This window comes from Rhopalosiphum maidis, chromosome 2 (genome assembly GCF_003676215.2).
Source record: "Rhopalosiphum maidis isolate BTI-1 chromosome 2, ASM367621v3, whole genome shotgun sequence".
Lineage (NCBI taxonomy): Eukaryota > Metazoa > Arthropoda > Insecta > Hemiptera > Aphididae > Rhopalosiphum > Rhopalosiphum maidis.
Window position 1 is genome coordinate 80,263,938 of NC_040878.1, and position 20,868 is coordinate 80,284,805.

Sequence of the window (20,868 nt, forward strand, 5' to 3'; positions counted from 1 at the left end):
TATCTCGCAGTACTCCATACTGCGGTTATATTATATTATGTGGAATTATTTATTTTTGTGTCTCACTCGAGGTCGGGACGGGCAATTACGATCGACTTTGGGTATTATACACTTGGACATATTTCACGGAATTGCGGAGAAGAGACGTAGTTGGTATAAACTTATCATTATACACCACAACGGTTTTCCAAATTTCCACCTCAACAACGCTTTATTATTTGGAAAATACTAAGAAATACCATATCGTCTATAGTCAGGCGCATAAGAAGGAAGAAAGAGAAAGTGACAGAGCTGTAAAAGTAATTGAGATAATTATTACACGTCGATTTTTACGATGATAACGGCTGACCGAGTCGAACCACTTAGATGTTATAGGTTGTTATAGTATAAATTGTGTATAGTAAGATACTATATTGGATGTAAGTATGTAACGTTAAAGATTCGGCGAGAACGAGATACACTATATGGTCAGTATACGATATAAAATATCGTATAATATATTGTATATACATTTCATTTGGGGTATCAAGTAACCTTATTCGACAAAATAGCTGTAAAAATACAGGTAGTAAATTAGTTACCTACCTGGTACACAGTTAACGCGTAATTAATAATTTGAAAGTACTATATTTAAAACATATGTAATCATAAAACTGTATATATGAGATATTATGAATATGATTTGAATATATCATTTAACCAAATCAACATTAATATTAAATATAATAATATCTTATAGTATATCCATTAATATCAGTATAGGGCCTAGATTTTGTTTTAAAACACCAAAATAAATTATCTAAGACCCATAAAAAAAATACTTAATAAAATAAAATTAAAAAAATACTTACAAACAATATCATTAATATTGTTAAGACTATCTAATTTATGAATTATATAATAACAATAACAACCTGAAATGTTTTTAATGGCAATAAGAACCAATATGAATAAAATAAGAGATTATTGTTCACCTCATTTTAAATTTTTATTAAATCCAGTACATACGTTCTACATATAAATTAAGGCTTGTCGGAGAATGAAAATATCTTCAAAATACAACGAAACACGACAAAAAGACGAATTATTCGGCTCAAAATCTAATAAAATAATAATATAATAATAGTCTCACTCGTCTGGATTTTTATTATTATGTTATGTTTTTAAAATATAAGGTGGCGTTCGGGAGGGTCTATACATATTAATTATGTGCCAACGGGTGACAGATTACTGTATAGTATATTCTACGATATTGTCAATACCTCCTAATGTCATTAAACGCAACGTGCAATTTATATATACGCGTATATAATATAATACAATATAGACGTGTATGTACACTTAACGGTGTTACGTCGTTACACAATCGCGATCGACAATATCATTATAATATAGTCTTGTGTACACGCACTCCCGTGTCGCCGAATCCTGTAGGACGGAGACGAAATAGGGTTTCGGTCTGGTGAAACGATCGCCTTCGAATACTACTACATTTCTTATTTAATAAAATAATTAAATGAATGTTATAATTACATTATAAGAGTACGCAGAGGAATTTATAAATAGTCACAGACATTGAAGAGAAAATGACCGCTACGGAGGCAATACCATTTATACAACATTAACACGTGAGTATAACATCGAGACGACAAAATACATTTTATATGTATATAATACAAGTTATCGAATTTTTCGTTGTTTATTCTACGAGTGTTAACCCGAGTAAATGAGATTTGACTTTGAATTTTTCCAAATTATATAATAAATGTAGAGCCATTAGTTAAAAAACTTTCTCGACTATAATATATATATAAATAATTAGAAAAAAATAGTTAAATTATTCAAGTTTAAAATGTATTAAAGAAAAAAAATTGTCAAACGACTGAGCGAGTTTCAAGTACTAATAACAAATTAAAAATTCAAAATAATAATAATAATATTTATTTTTTTAAACAAGCTTTTCTCAGATATATTTAAGTTGGATTTTTAAACCTATTTATTGGGTTTTTATCAATTTATTTTTTTCAGTTTGATATTTTATATTAGACATTTATATTGTATATTATACTTAGTGGTAATTTATGTATTTTAAGTCGTTTATACAATTATGCCAAATGTGCATAATATAATACTACATTACACGTGTTACATTATATATTACATTTATTATAACAAAGAAAAATAAAAATTGCTAATATGCATTATATTTTATGAATAAATATACTTATTGAAAAATATTTCAAAGATATTGTAAAAAATTATAAACTGAATAAAAAATTAATAAGACATATTTGTTAGAATTGAAAGTATTCAGTTATAAATGTCAAGGAGACTGCATTTTTAAAAGAAAATATAAGACCTAGGTACTTATAAGTTTTATATTAATAGTTAATTACTTAGTTCACAATATTTACATGATTTATTGTTGATAAAATACAACTAGAAAGTTGTTGTATTTGAATGTTCAAGTTTATTGTAAAATGTTATCATAAGTTTAAAATGGTCTAAAGCGTCATTACAATTTCCCACACAATGGTGAATAGTTTATGAAAATAATCTATTCACACATTTTAAAATATTAACTTATGCTTTATGTCAATTAATACTAGTAAGTATAATACCATGAATTTAGTATCAAGCTAACGAAGTATATTTATATTTTTTATCAGTGTATGAGTATGTATTATGTGTAGCTAATGATTCAATGTATATAATAATTATAGTAATAATATTTTATTTGAAATATCATGTCTAAAAATCGGTATGATAAATTATGTTTTTCTTAGTTACACATATTATTAATACAAGGTATCGTCCAGTTCGGATCCGTTTCACCACCGTGGACGACAGGCCGATTATTGGTCTGTTATAGGGATGGGGGTGGCGTATAGGATTAGTGGCGCCGGTCGGTCCGTTCACGATTGAAAGTGAATGCTATGCTAGCTGACCCGGCGCCGCGAGCCGACGACGAGACGGCTCCGTTTTTGGGATGAAAAGACTGTTTTTCATTGGTTTTCCTACACAAAGTCACCCAAATGTTTTCATTTAATTATGAATTTATTCAAATTTTTATTTTTAAATATTTTAATATAATACTTCAAGACAATATTTTTAAATTTAAATATATTATGCACTATTTAAAGACTAAAGAGTGCCCTATGACGATACTAACTTCCGTTTTTAAATGAAAACCATTTTTTTTTTTTTACTAGAATTATAAGTGGATAATATTATTTTAAAAATGTTGTTATGTTTTATTCAAAATTCAAATGAGTATTTTCTTAGGTATTAAAATTTTAAAGATTCTAAAAATTAGATTGTAAAATTACTGCATTATTAAGAAAAAAAAATAATATTATAGTATTGGCGAATTACTCTGTAAATAAAAAAAAATGATATATACATGCGTGTATTGCGGGAGAGTACATGAATTATTTCAAAACTCGAGAGCTTCAAAAAAAAAAAGGAGTATGTCACGATATTATATTACTATAAGTGGTATTATTATTAATACCTACTAAAATTGTAGAGAAGGAAAGGAAATCGGGTTTTCTTAGTCTGTGATACTCCTTTCCTACGGCTGTTAAAAAATATTGCTAGTTTGAGAGTGTATTCCGATATTCGTAAGTACGTGCACAAATTATAGAAATTATTTTCCAGGAAAGTTTCAGAAACGCACAAAACCGGAACGATGTACACAAGTACATATTCTCGTCCTTTGACGGTTAGAAAAGAAATAGTTTTTTATTTTTCGTCGTTTTTATTACCATTATCATGTAGTTGATGTTTTTTTATACGCACGAGTTAATTGAATAAAATCTGTTCATATTGTTAAGTAATAATATACAATATTTATGATTATAATAATAATAAACTATAAAATATAACACATTGAGTAGCACCACTTGAATTGTTAGCAGTTGGCCGTAAGATGAGTATTTTAGAAAAACAATTGTTTAGTATTTCTATATTTATAACATATGGTATGTATGCTATTTATCGTATAAAAAGGTTGTATTTGATCTCAATTTTAAAATAATTCTCTATAACCACGGCCGCAGTGAACAATTCAGTTTTCAATTGTTCCATAACAAACGATATTACATAAAACAAATCTCGCGACCTACCGCTCCGACATTGTTATACCGACTGTTATTTTCATTGATTTTTGCTATCATGTAAAATCATGTATTTATAATAATTTTTTTTCGTTCAAACAATAATAAAATAACAATAATATTGAAAAACGACAATGCCGTTTGAACTATGGACTACACTTCCGTTTCTCAAACCAACCGGAAATTCTATTTTTATTTTTATTTTTTATTTGATATTGACTTTCCGGGCGCCAAGTCTGCATAATAACAATGAGACTTAATAACGACAATATTTATGATTCACACACATGCATAAAAAAAATTACATGACTATAGCTGCCATACTGCAACAATGAATCCGTCTTCATCACATCCGATTAATATACAAGCCAAGCTGTGTCAGAACAGTTCATCAAAAACAAACAAACAAATAATTAATGTTTGTGTGATATAAAAAACAACCCCTATAAAGAGTATAAAGTAATAAACTTTTTTAAAACCAATCAATTGCTAAAACCCACTACAACAAATAGTAAGTAAATTGTTACTGTACCATTGCAGGCATTTTATAAAATAATATTACTTTTTTAATACGCGTTCGTGAAAATCGAATTAAAATTAATACATTTTTCAATCCCGTTTTTGGCCACGCGCATAATATTACAATATAATTCTATAATATATTATACCTACATAATGTTGTATTTTCTTCCCAGCCGTTTTTCTACTTCTGGATACTTACGCTTTATTTTACTCGATATTTTTACCCGTAACCATAGCTGCAGTGGCAACCACAAACTCAACTCCCACCCCGTAATTTATTAGCGTTCGTATTTCCGTTTATATAAATTGTATATACTCGTAATTATTATCGTACATTTTTTACACAAATATTCTAGGGACTGGAATGGAGGTTCTTGGAATTTTCGGTTTCGTTTCAGCTCTATTTCAGTACCTATTTATACTTCACCACTGCAGGTGATTCAAAAGAATTGATTACACCCATCGAAGAAAACATTAAGATATTTAAGACTTATAAATTATTAAAATTAGATTTTGTAAAAAAATCCAACGTATAATATTGGTCTATTGAAAAATAAGTACCTATTATTAAAAATATATATAAAAAAAAAGTACACCGATTTAGTATAATTCTCAAATTTAAAACTGTTGAATGTAAGTTCAAATATTTCCATGGTGTAAGCTAGATCATCTCTGTGTACAGCACCTTGGGTAGGTCTATACGAAATTGAACGCATTAAGATAATGTTAATTAAAGTTGTTTTTTTGCAGGACTCATCCGGTATATATATATATCTTTTTCAAGATGCACTCGGGAGCTCGGGGCATTATAAAGGTCATTTTGGGATGCACTCGAAAAACTCTTGTCAGAGTGCTTTATCATTTTCTCAAACACAGTCCATTTAAAGTAAAGCGGTCACGACAAATACGATGACATTTTATTAACGATCTTGGGCTATGGACAGGTAATAATGATCATGACAGGTTATATTATATTATATTACTATTTCAACATAGCTAACAATTTTGTCGGTATTCATTGGACTAGTCTTCCTACTTTCGTCTGAAGTCACCATCCATCTCAATCGTTACACTAAGTTTGAAAAAAAAACGAGCATTAATATTTTTTTAAGGATCCTAGTCACGTTTTGTAATTTTTGGTTTACCCACACAAATATTATGGTTTACCTTTACAAAGACTACGTCAGAAATCGATTTATTATCAATACATTTTCTAGAGCTACGATGTTTGATGGATTTAAAAAAATATTTATTATAAAAGTCGTACAAAGAATAACTAATTATATTTCATTTTTTTTGGGGGGGGGGTGGAGATACCATTTATCGATATATTTAGGATGAGGGAATAAAATTGATTAATGTAAATTTAAAATGGTTGAAATGGACGCAATATAAACGATTCGAGAAAATTTAATGTTCTCATCCATGATGATAATATTTTTAGGATTAGATTAAATGACAGTAAAGTATCGATTTATCACTTTTCGTTTATTTGTTTGACTATTGTTATTGTTATCTATTATAATTGTTATATGTACAGGGTGTGACAGGACTGTTAAACAAATATAGTTACATTTGTGATGGAAGTTTGTCAAATAGTCTTATTACACCTTATAATATATTAAATTGTAGTTTTTAAATTACCGTTATGGTTTAATAATCGATTAAATGAAAAAAAAAAATCAATGCATTTTATTTGTTAAGAATATCTTATTTGGCAACGAAACAAGAACACGTGAAAATGTCAAGATATCATAGACCTTAATATAAGTATATAACTAAATAATCCATAATATATTATTGTGATTAGCGTATTATGTATATTGAATAGAATGTACAAGTCAATATTTAATTATGTGAATTTCAATTCGTAAGGTGTTATAATTGATTCGATGTTATAATAACGTCCGTATTACCTATATATTTACTGCGATGTCCAAACAAAAATTTCAATAATGATTTAAATTCAGTTATTACGTCACCATTATTAATACAGCGTGTGATGGAGTAGGTGCCATTTATTTATATATACCAGTGTTTTAAAACGTGCATGATAACAACGCGAATCATCTACGAGTACGTATATGTGTATTCTGTTGTAATTGTTTTATAGTCGACTCAAACAAAAAGTAAAAAGCGACGTGTGGACGAATTCTTCGAATAAAATAAAAAATTGTTGAAAAGAAAGTGTACTCTTGACAATCTTTTATATGCTACGATTCATTCCGAATGACTAAAACGGTATGATTGTCGCAAATAATATAGCTGTGAAAATATTATTTTCATAACATAGGCCATTATAAAACTCTGTTTGTAGAGTGACACGTCATTTAGACACTATATTTTTATGATATTTCAGCCTATAATAGTTATGAATTGGGGTAAGAAAAAAATACGAAATGTCATCATTTAATAAAGTAATTTTAAACTATTACATTTTTTTCGCGTATTTACATATTATTATAAAAATAATTATATTAGCCCTGTTTCTACAATATAAATATTAATCTTAACATTTGAATTTAAATATTATTGTTGAAAGAATTTCATTTGGAAGCATTTGACGATATTGTATAGTTATACATTTAAAATGTCATCATTAGGTATACCTATAAACAAATATTTACGTGGCATCTTACATTTAAATCTAATTTTGATTAAAGTAATGGAATCGAATATGATAATATTTATATAATTAATATCGTTTGTTTATATGATGTTAATTTTTTATGTTGCATGCGTAATCTTAATACTGTTTTACTTACTGAAAATATCCACAAAATTATCAAACCATCATATTATCGTATTACGTATATGTTATATCATGTTATAGTATGACAATTTGATAATATGTTAAATCGTATGTAATAAGTTCGTTCTTTTATTGTAACTATCGAATTATAGTTTGTAAAATATTGGATGACCAAGTTAAGAATAATTTAGGTAGTTTTTCAAAAACTCGGAAAATATTAAAGACTTTAAAAATATTTAAGTTTCATTTATCAGAAATAAAACAAAAAAAAATAATCATTTCACGAAGAAAAATTAATTTTGAAGATGATGGAATTTTATTTTTGTTAATACTACAAATAAACAAGTCAAAGAAAAAAAATACCTTCGTATTCCAAAACGTATAATTATTATGTATACCTACCAGCTAAAAGAAAAACAATAGTGATAATCATATCAATGTATATAAATTATAAATCATTGAAAATAATCTACATTGTTAGAAATAATTATTTTAAAAATGTCAAGTGATAACAATAATGTTTGGTAATTTTTAAGTGCATAATATATAGTATGCACAGTAGTATAGATTACATGTAGTATATCATAGTAGTTTATGGATAAGTGTTATAAATATTTTTTAATAAGACCGATATCGATTGATACTTCAATTATTTTCACTAATATACTAATGCTGATACAAATTATATAATGATAACCGATAATAATAATAATAATAATAATGTTTCGTTTGCAGTGAAATTGAAATTATTGATCCGCGAAATAAATTATTACAAAAATATATAAACACATGTAAGGAAAACGTTGTTAGAAAATTTAATAAAATAAAATAATATATAAAACAAAATATAACGTTATACATAATTGTCTATATGAAATCGTATTAATATAATCGCTATAGTTATTGTGAAAACTAATATTTTCGATTTTTGAGAGTTTATTTATGTGGAAACCTGTTTATTAATGTAAAACAGTGTAAAAATGTGAAGCGTTGTAACACAAAAATAACCAAAAGATGAGAAAAATATACGAATAAAGTCGACAATTTAATATTATACATGTCAGATTACCATTAACCTATAAAACTTAGTAGCATAATTTTGTGGAGTACTAGGATATTTAAAATATTAGAATATAATACTTAAAATAATATTTCTAATGATCAAATAATGTCAGTATGATGTAATGAACTATTTAGGGAATTTATGATTAGATTTTATTGTTATTTTAAAAATTGTAGTTTTTTATTAATACTCGTATAAAAAAAGACTAAAATTAAAGAATATCGAAATCATTTTTTTTTAAATTTATGATAATGTGCTACTTAGAGAATTTTTATTATTTATTTGAACAAAATGTTGTCGTTCTTTACCGCTATAATTATAATAATCATAATAATGGTAACAACACTGTGATTATGTTGAAATAAATATAAACATTTACATTTTAAAGGTAGAGCCACACTAGTTGTAATAGTATTAAAAAAACAAACATGAGTTGTGTTGTGTACGACAAAAATGTGTGTCTTAAAGAATTGTAAGGTAATCTTAAAAAAAAAATCTAGCAATGTAGCACATTATAGTGGAAGAAAATATTTCATCTACGCGAATTGTTTGCTGACTTCGGCTAAACTGCTATATACTAGTAATAATAATAATAATAATACGTAGAGCGTCTGAATAAATCAAAAACGACGTACAATACATTTACATATCGAGTTCTGGTAGTGACAATAGTATAAAAAACGGATCGTGAAAGTAGCGTAGTTATATGCGCACCAATTGAATATCTAACACGTTTTGTTATATTTTTACACATACCACTTTGGGTCAGTTGTACTAAAATAGTTTAAACTAAGTTTAAACTAGATTTTTCTTAAACTAGGTTTAAGATCATAACATATGTTTACAAGACTAGTTTAACACTTAAACCTAGTTTAAAAGCAAGTTTTGTTAAACCACTGATATTGATAGTTTAAACTAGGTTTTGCAATACTTTTACTATTATAGATCCATGTATTTTGATATAATATAATACTCATAATTTGTGTTGAAACAATTTCTTTAGTGAAAATTAAATAATTACGAGTATAGGACCTATATTTATATATTAAAATATTAAATAACGCTAAAATGTAAACATTATGCAGTAAATCATTTAGTTTGCCTAATTCATGTATTATATGCTATTTTATTTTATTGTATTCCAATAAGGTATAAGTCCACTGACCGCTTTGATAAACCTATTTTAACTATCCGTAGCTTAAGCTACTATTGAACAACATGACAAATTTTAAACTCAGTTTAATTTTTAAATCAAGTTTATTTAATCTCGAGTAGAAACCATTGTGGTACAACTGACCCTAAACAATTGGTTTTTAAAAAACCTTGTAAGTCGTAACTAATATATACTCCAAGATATATTCTATAGACTACTTAATATGTCGATGTATTCGTGATAAATTATCATTAGTGTGGGTGTAGTAAATATCATTGACATACCGAGAAGGGTGAACTCCGTGTCTAAACCTCTTCATCACCAGGCAGGGTAATACTTTGTTAAATCAAAGAGTGTAAATTAATTTTTGTTTTATTTTAAAAGCATATTAATAAAATAATAAATATATATTATACGAGTACATTATGTATATTGGTTATACTACTAGTTAATATATGGAAGTCTATTATGCACGTGGAAATATATTTTGTGACCATGAAAAAATGTTTTATTCTTCATTCAATTATTTGACGATTCCACCTAATTACATCAATAGTACCTACTTTACTTCCAATTACTATTCAGTAAAATTATTTGAGTTGTTTGTAGTATTTACAAGGGGACAACCGGAGAAAATTAATTTTTAATTACTTTTAAATAATTAAATATAATATTGTAACATAATATTTTTTAAACGTTTTAATTTTTAAACCATATTATATTTTACATACATATTCAAAAGAGAAAATAAAAACACAACTTCTCGTTCACTCGTACACGGTATAGAGAGTTTGAAATTTTTTCAGAATAATTGTAATCGGCAGGTTGTTACTTCCTACAGTTTGTAGGATTTTAATGAGTAGTTTTTGACCAAAACTGTGATGGAGGTCCCTTAAACGACATTTATTTGCATTCGACTTGTGCATATGTATGCGAAAAAGTGCAGTGTTCGGCACCGCTACTCGTTTCACGTCGAAAAGAAATAAGTTTATATATTTATTTTTTAATACGATCATCGCGTTTTCGAAATATTAAATATTATAAAAATGCAGCGAGTTGAGAGCTCGAAGAAAAATCTCGAGATGTTCACAACGCATTTTTATGACGCAGTAGTGTGATGTGTGTAATGGGGTGTGTACACAAAAAGTCAACTCTTAAAAGTAAAAGATAAAATAGTTTGTAGAACTACGTTGGTATTCGAATTGCAGCGCAACAAAAAATGAGTAAGTGAATAAACGATCGATGGTAGGCGTAATAATTATATGTATGATGTCAAACACAAAAAAACTTACGTTATATAATTTTAAAGCAATACGAAATATTATATTATTATTATTTTATCATATTGAAATTTGAAAAACGATGTCTAATCTACTTACAGATATTTTCTGTTTAAAATACGAGCACGAATAATTTAAAATATTAAATACAGATAATATTAAAAAAGTGTTTTCTTTAAAATTGCTTTGTGTATTTAAACAAAATATAACTTCTTATTAATGGTGTAGTATATTTATTTTACGGATAATTTACACGAAATCTTTAATAATCATAACGATAACTAACGTCATAAATAAGTCATCAAATAATAAATAGTACTATCTAAATCAACAAAGTACAACCACAGAAGCACACAATTTAGTAAAAAAAAAAAAATTTAGCGACGAATACATTGATTATATATATATATATACACATATATACATTTATATATCAATCTGGTCCATGCATAGGTGTGAACGTAAAAAAATACAATATTCATCGTAATTTTAATTATTAATATTAAATTGGTGTAATATGATATAATATAGTCGTAGAACGTTCGGATATCAAGAAAGGTCGACAGGATTAAAACGCGAAACTTACGGTACAGTGGCGTGTCGGACTATGCAACATTTCAAGAGACGTAACCGAGTTAAAATAGTGTGAACAACCGGTTTTTGGTAAAATAAAAAACATGAATTACATAAATGAAGAAAACGAATCGTAATAATATTTATAGCAAAAAAATGGATCGATTGTATTTGTATTTTTTTATAAGCTTTTTTTTCTTAACATCTCATTTTTAGAAAATGTTTAAGGAAACTGTGATGTGGTATTACGTGGTATTGCGTATTACGTTATAAACAAATTGGTTATTTTATGCAGTTACCATTAAACAGTCCATTTTCTCAGTGAATGTTAATGTTTTTAAAAACATTTATTATTGTACATAATTTTAAATTATTAGTACAAAACGTTTTTGAAAAATAAGTTATACTATACTTTACAATATTTTAAATTCCATATCCTAGGCTGAATATTTTTCTTGGATTTTTGATAAGTACGTAAATATCTCAAGATAATAATTAGTTTTGGTTTTTATAAATTTAATTTTACATATTTTGAAAATATAACTAATTATGAACTATAAATATTTTATTCGATTTTATACATCAAAAACCTCAGAAAAAAAGTTTAAAAAATCGATAAACTGAAAACATATATGTATATATAATGTTTGTATGGTAATGAGTTTAAATTATGTACAAATATAGTATCAAAAACAACTGAAGATGAATCAGAAAACGACAAGTAATAAAAGTTTATCTTTTTTGTATCAACATTATAATATTATTATTATTATAACCTATAAAAGATTCGTTGAGAATTAAAAAAAAAAAATTAACATTCTCCCATCTCGAATTACTGGTTTTCGGGAGACAATATGAAAAGATGCGCTAAAACTTCTGAAGATATTATATATATATTAAACACCATAATCGTCAGAGTACAGTGCACTATTATCGTCGTCTTGCAGCAGTTGTAGTTGGTAACTGCAGCGACTCGATCGACGAACAAACACGTCGACAGTCAAGTTCACGATGGCTACCACGATTGTGGTGAGTATTATACTATAACTGTACTGTAAATACTTATTATTTTAGTTGTAATATTTACTTACTCAATTATTGGACGCTTCGCCGATTTTTGTTTCTGAATACTCTTGAGAGATGATACACCGACCAAATGGACGGCAACGACCGAAAAATATTTCGTTTCCTTTTTATCTAAAAAAAAAAAAAACCATTAAATTAAACGTATAAAGTATAGTTATTGTTATCTTCATATATATTGTGATTATATCGTTATGAAAACGGATTACTTTTAAATACAATATGATAATACATAATATATAAGGTTGGGATTCTAAAATGCTTTGTTTTGTTTACCGAAATTAAACAATGTTAAATTTGTAATATAATACATACGTTTCATGTATTATTCAATAAAAATTGAAAATTTAGAAAGTTAATATTTTTGAAAATTTTAGAACATTCTAATACTGAAATGAAGGTTTTTTTAATTTTTTTTTTTCAAAAAGTAACTATGTAAGATGCTAAAATTTTAACCAAACAAAATAATATTATTTATCAATCTTAATTTTTTGACGTGAAAATCAAGACGATGGAAAATTACATTTTACAGATTAAAATTAATTGAAATTATGCATTCTTGTAATTTATTTTTGAATTTAAAAAATATAAGAGCATTTTAAATCTGCGATATTTTAAATCTTAAGGGCATAAAAGCCTTTTCGAGTTCTTTTAGGGAATTACATTTACAACTATAGTAATATATTATTTAGTTAGGTACTTGTTTACATTTTATTATCAAACAATAAGTACACTTCGTTGGCCAATTTAGACGATTGTTTCACAAAGATCTATTTATTTTTTATTTTTTCGTGTTTAAGTAATAAACAAATCTACAATAACATACAATATTAACTGTAGAAAATTATTATTAAATAGTAACAAATAAATAAATATTATGTGTGTTTCGTCTTTAATCTTATGTAGCTCGTTATTAATAACATTATTTATTAGTATGAATTAATTTTAATGACACGTGTACTGTGTACTTATTATTTATATTTGTCATACATTTTTAATATTTTGAAATCAAAAACTTAAAATAATTTATTTTTTAAATTATTTAAAATATTTATTTTAGAAACTTATCTCAAAATTATAACTGTTAACAAAATACTTATAAATATTTATAATACTACAATTTAATTTAATTAAACTTTATATATTTATTTTATCAAAAACAATATGATTTATTTAATCATATTACGTATTTGGTACTTTTTCAGTTTGTAATTTTAAATCTTTATATTATTCTTAAAATAAATAAATATACTATTAAATTAAAGATTGCAAAATTAAAATAATAATAGACGAAAAGAAGGTACTATATAATTGTTCAAAATTAAAAATAATTTTTTTTTTCAATTATTTGATCGACGAAAATCTTAAATATGTCTACTTATAAATCGTAGGTATTAATTTAGTTTAAAAAAATATAGTTATTCAATTATCAAAAGTTGTCATAATATTGCAGAAATATATTTGAGACATTTTAACTAAGAATATAAAAAAAGCCTAAAAACAATTAGTAATAATGTAATAATTAAGAAGTATTTTCAAAATCAAGATTTCTGTATAATATGAACTAATAACATACGCCGTGTACTCATCAGTCGACGTTATTGATACTGTTTTTTACAAATAAAAATGAATGCAAATGTCTACTCTTAAGCTAAACTACAATTTTGTCTTTTAGTTTCAAGCAGTCGTCCTAGGACTTTTTATTGTATCCAGTGCGATCGGTGATGTCATACACCTAAAAAACGTCAAACCATGCCATAAAACAGAATCCCAAAAGTCGAACAACTTTGGCGATCTTGCGTCCGCAACCGATAGTCACACGAACGTGGCTTATTCTCATCCTTCCGCATTCTCATTCGGAGACAAGTCATTCAGCCTCTCGTCTACCCCGGCTCCATTTAAATACGGAACTCAACCAACCCCTGCTCCGTTCATATTCAGATCGCTGCAGTCTACACCTGTACCATTCGCCTACAGTAGTTCATCGTCTGCACCAGCTTTGTTCTCGGATAGTACTCAGTCATCTCCTCCATCGTTTGAGTTCAGTTCAGTGCAATCTACTCCAACCCCACTAACATACAGTGGTCCATCATCAGCACCAGAGGACTCGTTCAAGTCCATCGCCACGTTCTATTCCCATTCCACTCCTTCTACTTTCGCCATCGAATCCCAATCCACCCCTACACCATTCGCGTTTAGTGATTCGTCATCTTCTCCAGTAGTTTCAGTTAAGCCTTTCTCCACATTTGAATCCCAGTCTACTCCTGCTCCATTAGAATACAGCGCTTCATCATCCACACCAGAAAACTCGTTTAAGTCCATCGCTACATCTTACTCTCAGCCCACTCCCGCTCCATTCGTGGTCGAATCTCAGTCCACTCCTTTACCGTTTGCGTTTAGTGGTGTGTCTTCTGGCCCAGAAGTTTCAGTTAAATCCTACGCCACGGTTGGATCCCAGTCCGCTCCTTCTCAGTTCACTTATTCCCAGGGAAGTGCCTTCGCTCAGTCCGGAGGATACTCTGCACCATCTCCAGCTCATGAAATTACCATCAACCGAGAAGTACCAGTACCGTACTACGTTCAAATCGAAAAACGTATCCCGTATCCAGTGCTGGTGCGCGTTCCACACCCATACCAAGTAACTGTTGAGAGGCATGTTCCATACGCAGTTCGTGTAAACGTTGACCGAGCTGTACCCGTTCCGAGCCCGTATCCAGTTGAAGTAGAGAAACGTGTCCCCTATCCGGTCGATAAACCAGTACCATACGAGGTTCGAGTGCCCGTTGACCGGCCATACCCGGTAAGCGTGCCATATGAAAAACCTGTGCCATACGCAGTCGAGAAACCAGTACCTTATCCAGTTCGTGTTAATGTCGACCGTCCGTATCCAGTCGAAAAACCTGTGCCATACCCTGTTGCTGTCGAACGCCCAGTTCCATATGCTGTTGAGAAACCTGTGCCCTATCCAGTCGAAAAGCCAGTCCCATATCCTGTTGAAAAACGTATCCCGTATCCGGTGAAATACGAAGTGCCAGTTAACGTGCCAGTTCCCGTCCAGGTCAGGGTGCCCGTGAACGTCGACAGACCAGTACCGTATCCGGTTGAAAAGAAGGTTCCGTACCCTGTAGCCGTTCCGTACGAGGTCAAGGTCCCAGTACCCGTTCAAACCCCAGCTCAACGTTTTGCCACTGTCCACTATTATCAACAGTCACCGATCGTCGTGCAGCAAGGATCGTATAAGTCATATGCTTCCGGATCGACCGTAGCTCCAGCCACTGACAATCTCCTCTACCAATCTTCCTTAGTGTCTGGATCTAGACAAACTGAATCTGATTACGCTGGATCTGACTTTATCAAATCTCAATATTCTGGATCTGGCCTAGCTAAGGAGAGTGGCTCGTATAGTTTCGGTTCGACCGTAGCTCCAGCCACTGACAATCTCCTCTACCAATCTTCCTTAGTGTCTGGATCTAGACAAACTGAATCTGATTACGCTGGATCTGACTTTATCAAATCTCAATATTCCGGATCTGGCCTAGCTAAGGAGAGTGGCTCGTATGGTTTTGGGCAACAGTCTTTCTACGGTTCCTCAACACCTGTCCCGTCGTCAACAGCTAGATATATAGCATCATCGTCTTCACCTCAGTACGAGTCGTCTGACTTTGAAGCAGTAGCCCGACAAGTTTCCGTTGGAGGATCAGCCAATGTTGAGTCTCAGCAGATTGATAATCTTGATGTTGGTAAAAAATAAACTTTCAAAATGTTTTCACCACGACACTGTAATATTTACTTTTCATAAAAGCTATACTATATCATATTATTATATTTTAATAAACACGTTATCTGTATATAATAAGTATAAAACATATAATTATATAGTGATTTCTTTATTTGATAATTATGTGACCCTTACTTAAAAAAAAAAAAAACACCATAATATCGAGTCAATACCACCCCACTGAAGTGTATTTATGAAAACCAATTTCTATGGTGTTTACTTTTTCGAGGTCTTCTGTGTGTGTTTACTGGTGTGAACATAAATGCAAACGGAAGTATATTTACAGTGCCAATTACTTCCACAACAGCCAAACTGTGTGTTTGTTTTGAAAATAAAATAGGTGGTTCCGTGACAAAAAAAAAATAAATATCTGTTAACCGCGTCTTAAGGAAAGACAATATTGTTTTCCTATTCTTGGTTCAATAATAAAAATAATAACCGGCGAATCGTACACTTGGTGTATCATATAATGCATTTAGAAAAAGGGAAAAGGGCTATCATCACGCCTATTCAAGGCTAATTTTTGAGGAATTTTTAACAGAAGAATTGCTATTTAATACACACAAATATTTTCCATCATCATTCGTCTATTATATGTTAATTATATTTGTTTTATTATAACCGCAATTCAATATAAACAAATTAGGATTATTTTTAAATCTGGATACATAATTAATTATAAAAATGTATAATTTTATTGTTGCTTTTATATTTAAAAAAAAATATTATTGATTAAGTGACAACTCACGAATAATATAAAATGATTTCATAAAATCTATGATGTAGCCAACCTAGTAGTATAATTTTTTATTAAAATTACTGAAAAAAATATTTTAAAAAAGCAATACAGTATCTAAAAAATATCTTGTATTTTTTTTCAATGCATCTTACTTTTATTAAGTTTCAATTAGATAAAAATGTTTCATGGCGGATACACCCGAAGATTTGACAAATATATACTAAAATATGTAGAGTGTTTGTAAGTTTATAAAAACGTTTTGTATACAAATATTTATCAGTGACACATTTATTTAATGTCGGGTAGAGGTTATAGGGTAGAATCAATTTCTTTGCTAGGTACAGTATGAATGTACTAATATTTACGAACCATCGTAGTATTGTAGTTCCTTTTTTACGTGTAAAAACAAAAAAAATATATATAAATATTAATACTAAATTCAACCGGTCGATAACAACTTACGCACAACGGCTGCAAGTAGTTTTAATGCTCTGCACGTTTATCGCACACCAATTGCGTCAAATATTGTATAATATACCTATTATAATTTCCAAGACAAACATATTTAACGGTACGAACAGGTTAGGTTAGGTATTAAGAACAATGTGATGAATTTAAAATAATCAATATTTGACTTTTATATTATATCGTAAGTAATAATATGTTGAAATTTTTTAATTGTCTTATGGCAAAACGATGACGTCAGTTAACACGACATCGTGATGCATGGTATTTATTGAGAAATGTTCCACAATCTCACTAGAATAATAACTGTATAGCTTTATGTTCTATTGTGTTAGTAATTAAACTTGTATGCACTAATATAATTATTAATTTTTTTAGGGAAAGCAACACTCGTATATAAATGGACGACGACGACGTGATGCTTTAATCATCTATTTATTGTACACGACATTTCACGTTATAGAATATTCTACTTTTATTTGGGTCCACGTATTGTATATATTTTGTTATATTATACCTCTTGTATGATATCACTTTCAAAACAAAGAGAAATAATATAGTTCTTGTGCATTCCGCGAGATAATATTTTAATTTTTCTTTTATAACAAATGATGAAGTGAATTTATCAACCTTTAGTCTTCTGTATACGATTTTCCGAACGTACATACTTTCTCGGCGATGGATTTTATTTTAAATGTATGATGAAATTTGATGGCAGTGTTGGTGCACTTTCAACCCTCAAGGAAAACCGTCGTAATACACCGATATCTGAATTTAAATTTTACGGTCATTTTGACTTTTCATCCGTTAGACGAGGGTCGAAGCTTTCCGCAATCATTTATATTTCAAACAACCTCTTCGATAATGCATTGACCCATAGGGCCATACAACTTGCTCTTCACCACGCCGATGCATACATACATATATACTAATAAAAGTACCATTTTTGCTGTTTCGGATCGTATAATAATATATTATTTTTAAGGGAAAATAAGGATTGAGTGCCTCCAACAATGTTTGGCATTTTTCGGACTTTATACATCTTATAATGTGATGAATTATGCAATGGGATGGTCCAAAATATTGTTTTCCCGGCGGCCACTTTGATTACGCGTAAGATATTAAATAATATTATAACTTAAAAACACGATAATTATTTATAATATTAAATTATTACCACGGCATCGTGTGATTGTAATATAATTATTACATATATAATAGATATATTAATAAATACATAAAAAAAAAAAAATACGACAAAGTAATTTTCTCAAAATATGTTGTTTGAGATCTATCTAAGTTTCATCTTAAAAGTTATTAGACGCCAAGCTATAATAACCTTGTATTTATTTTGGAGAACGTTACATCCATATTTTTTAAATAGATTAATAATTTTTATTAAAACTTTGATAACAAAAAAAAAATCAATTAATTTTTATATATTGAAATTCAAAGTAACGTACAAGCCCACATGTATTTATGCCGTTATTAGTCTTGTACTTATTGCGTGTTATTACATTTTAATATAACCATCATGACAATAGAATTCTAGTTGACTTTTAAAAAAAATAAAATAATTTTAAGTCAATTTTCCCCAGATAAACTTGAATTGAACAAATCCATGACCGAGAAATTGACTAACGAGTTTGCGAACTTAGTTTAAATGTATGCTCATAAGAAGTATTTCATACTTTAAATGCATTTTCAACGAGGTTTAATACATTTTTCTCCGGAGGGTGTTGGACTATGCATTCAATTATAACATTATTAAGTTACCAATGCAGGGTTGGTTCTTCTTCTCTATCATTGCGAATATGATCGATCTCCGCGTTGTACTTCAGCCTGTACATATAAATGCAATTTTCACCGAATGTTTCGACGCCTTGTTTTTGCACGAAATATTCCACGAAATTTCATAATATACCAACCCACCAGAACCCATATAACAATATGTTTTATAATAAGACGCAATACTCTGTAGTGGATTGCCGACGAGTCGCACCTGGCTTGAGAGGGATCGCTGATTTTTTTTCTTCCTTCTCATCTCTCAAAACCTATCTCACGGTTTCTTTCACGGCCCTCGGGACGCCACAAAGTGTATCCACCGCTGCCTCATCCTTTTCCTAATCGACACACCACCGCCGTCATTGTTGTCGTCGTTCCATCATCATATTAGTATTATTATTATACGTACACACAAACACAACATCTGCGTGAACAACCGCCCTCGTGATCGCGGGTGCGATACTGCATTAAAGCCGTATGCATTATTCATCTCTGTTGTATTCACTCGTGTTTTCATGACTGTCTAACGTTATAAATAATAATATGTACATAATAATATTAATAACAACAAACCAATAATAATAATAATAATGTTACCAGATCGTAAAATACCAAATGTATAATAATATTATCACTCTACGGCCGAAAGCGAAATGAAAAAAATAGTGTTAGAACCGGAGCCGATATATATTGAATTTGTAAGTTATTGTTCAATTCTCTTTGGCCTATAACTTTGTATTACCTAAGAAATAAATAAAAAGATTTTCACATCTTCCATCAATCGTAATAATCGTGATTAATTACGGAAAAATTCCATATTTTATACTTTTACGATAAAAACAAAATTATTACATACATGTATATGTTGATCGCTTTGATTTAAGAAAATGACATATTAATTTTTCTTTTACACATAGTCATTTAGTTCTGAAGTTCCCAAAGCTTAAATCGAGTATAAGCCATACAATTTTGATTAAATTTGAGAATTTTAATTTTTAAACTATATTCTAAATTCTTACTAACATTTTTTTTTTTTTACAGGATACCTAGCAGTCAAATAAAACAAACTAAACAGCTAGATGATGTTAAAATATTCTCTAATAATCAAAAACCTATTACATAACAATATTTTTTTAGATTCTATATATTTAAAATAATATTTTTCACCATTAAACGGGCACATTTTAGAGGTTTCTAAGCATAGGAATTACTTTCAATATAGTTATATGGATGTAGTAGGCATACATATATTAAAATGCCAATCAGTAAGACTTAATTTTGTATCATAAACACGAAGTCTGCATTATTGTTGTATAAACAAATTATTTGTTCTCTATCACTATAATATGATGTTCCGGTCTGGGGGTTAATGTATTACAACTTAAATAAATAAAATACTAGTCATGCAATCCAAAGACTTCCGTTTGATTTAAAATGCACTATGGTTTGTTAAATATGTTGTACTAAACACAGACTTCCAAATACCAATCAAAAACTATATTAAGGACCTATGGTAAGCTTCTTCAGCCATTTAGATAATGCAAGAGGTTCACAACA

At 28.9% G+C, this 20,868-nt stretch overlaps 2 protein-coding genes across 8 annotated transcripts in view; one reads left to right on the forward strand and one right to left on the reverse strand.

The window, feature by feature from the left end:
- Positions 1 to 20,868, reverse strand: part of LOC113553311 (potassium voltage-gated channel protein eag) — a 192,889-nt gene that overhangs the window by 91,893 nt on the left and 80,128 nt on the right. For all 7 annotated transcript variants that reach the window (XM_026956584.1, XM_026956583.1, XM_026956586.1 and 4 more), the window contains one exon: positions 12,553 to 12,658. The gene's annotated coding sequence lies outside the window, so the exon portion shown is untranslated. The remainder of the gene's footprint in view (positions 1 to 12,552; positions 12,659 to 20,868) is intronic.
- LOC113553313 (flocculation protein FLO11-like) lies at positions 12,366 to 16,316 on the forward strand. The gene is made up of 2 exons (XM_026956587.1): positions 12,366 to 12,490; positions 14,220 to 16,316. Exons 1-2 carry the CDS (start codon positions 12,473 to 12,475, stop codon positions 16,293 to 16,295), a joined length of 2,094 nt encoding a protein of 697 aa, XP_026812388.1. The 5' UTR covers positions 12,366 to 12,472; the 3' UTR covers positions 16,296 to 16,316.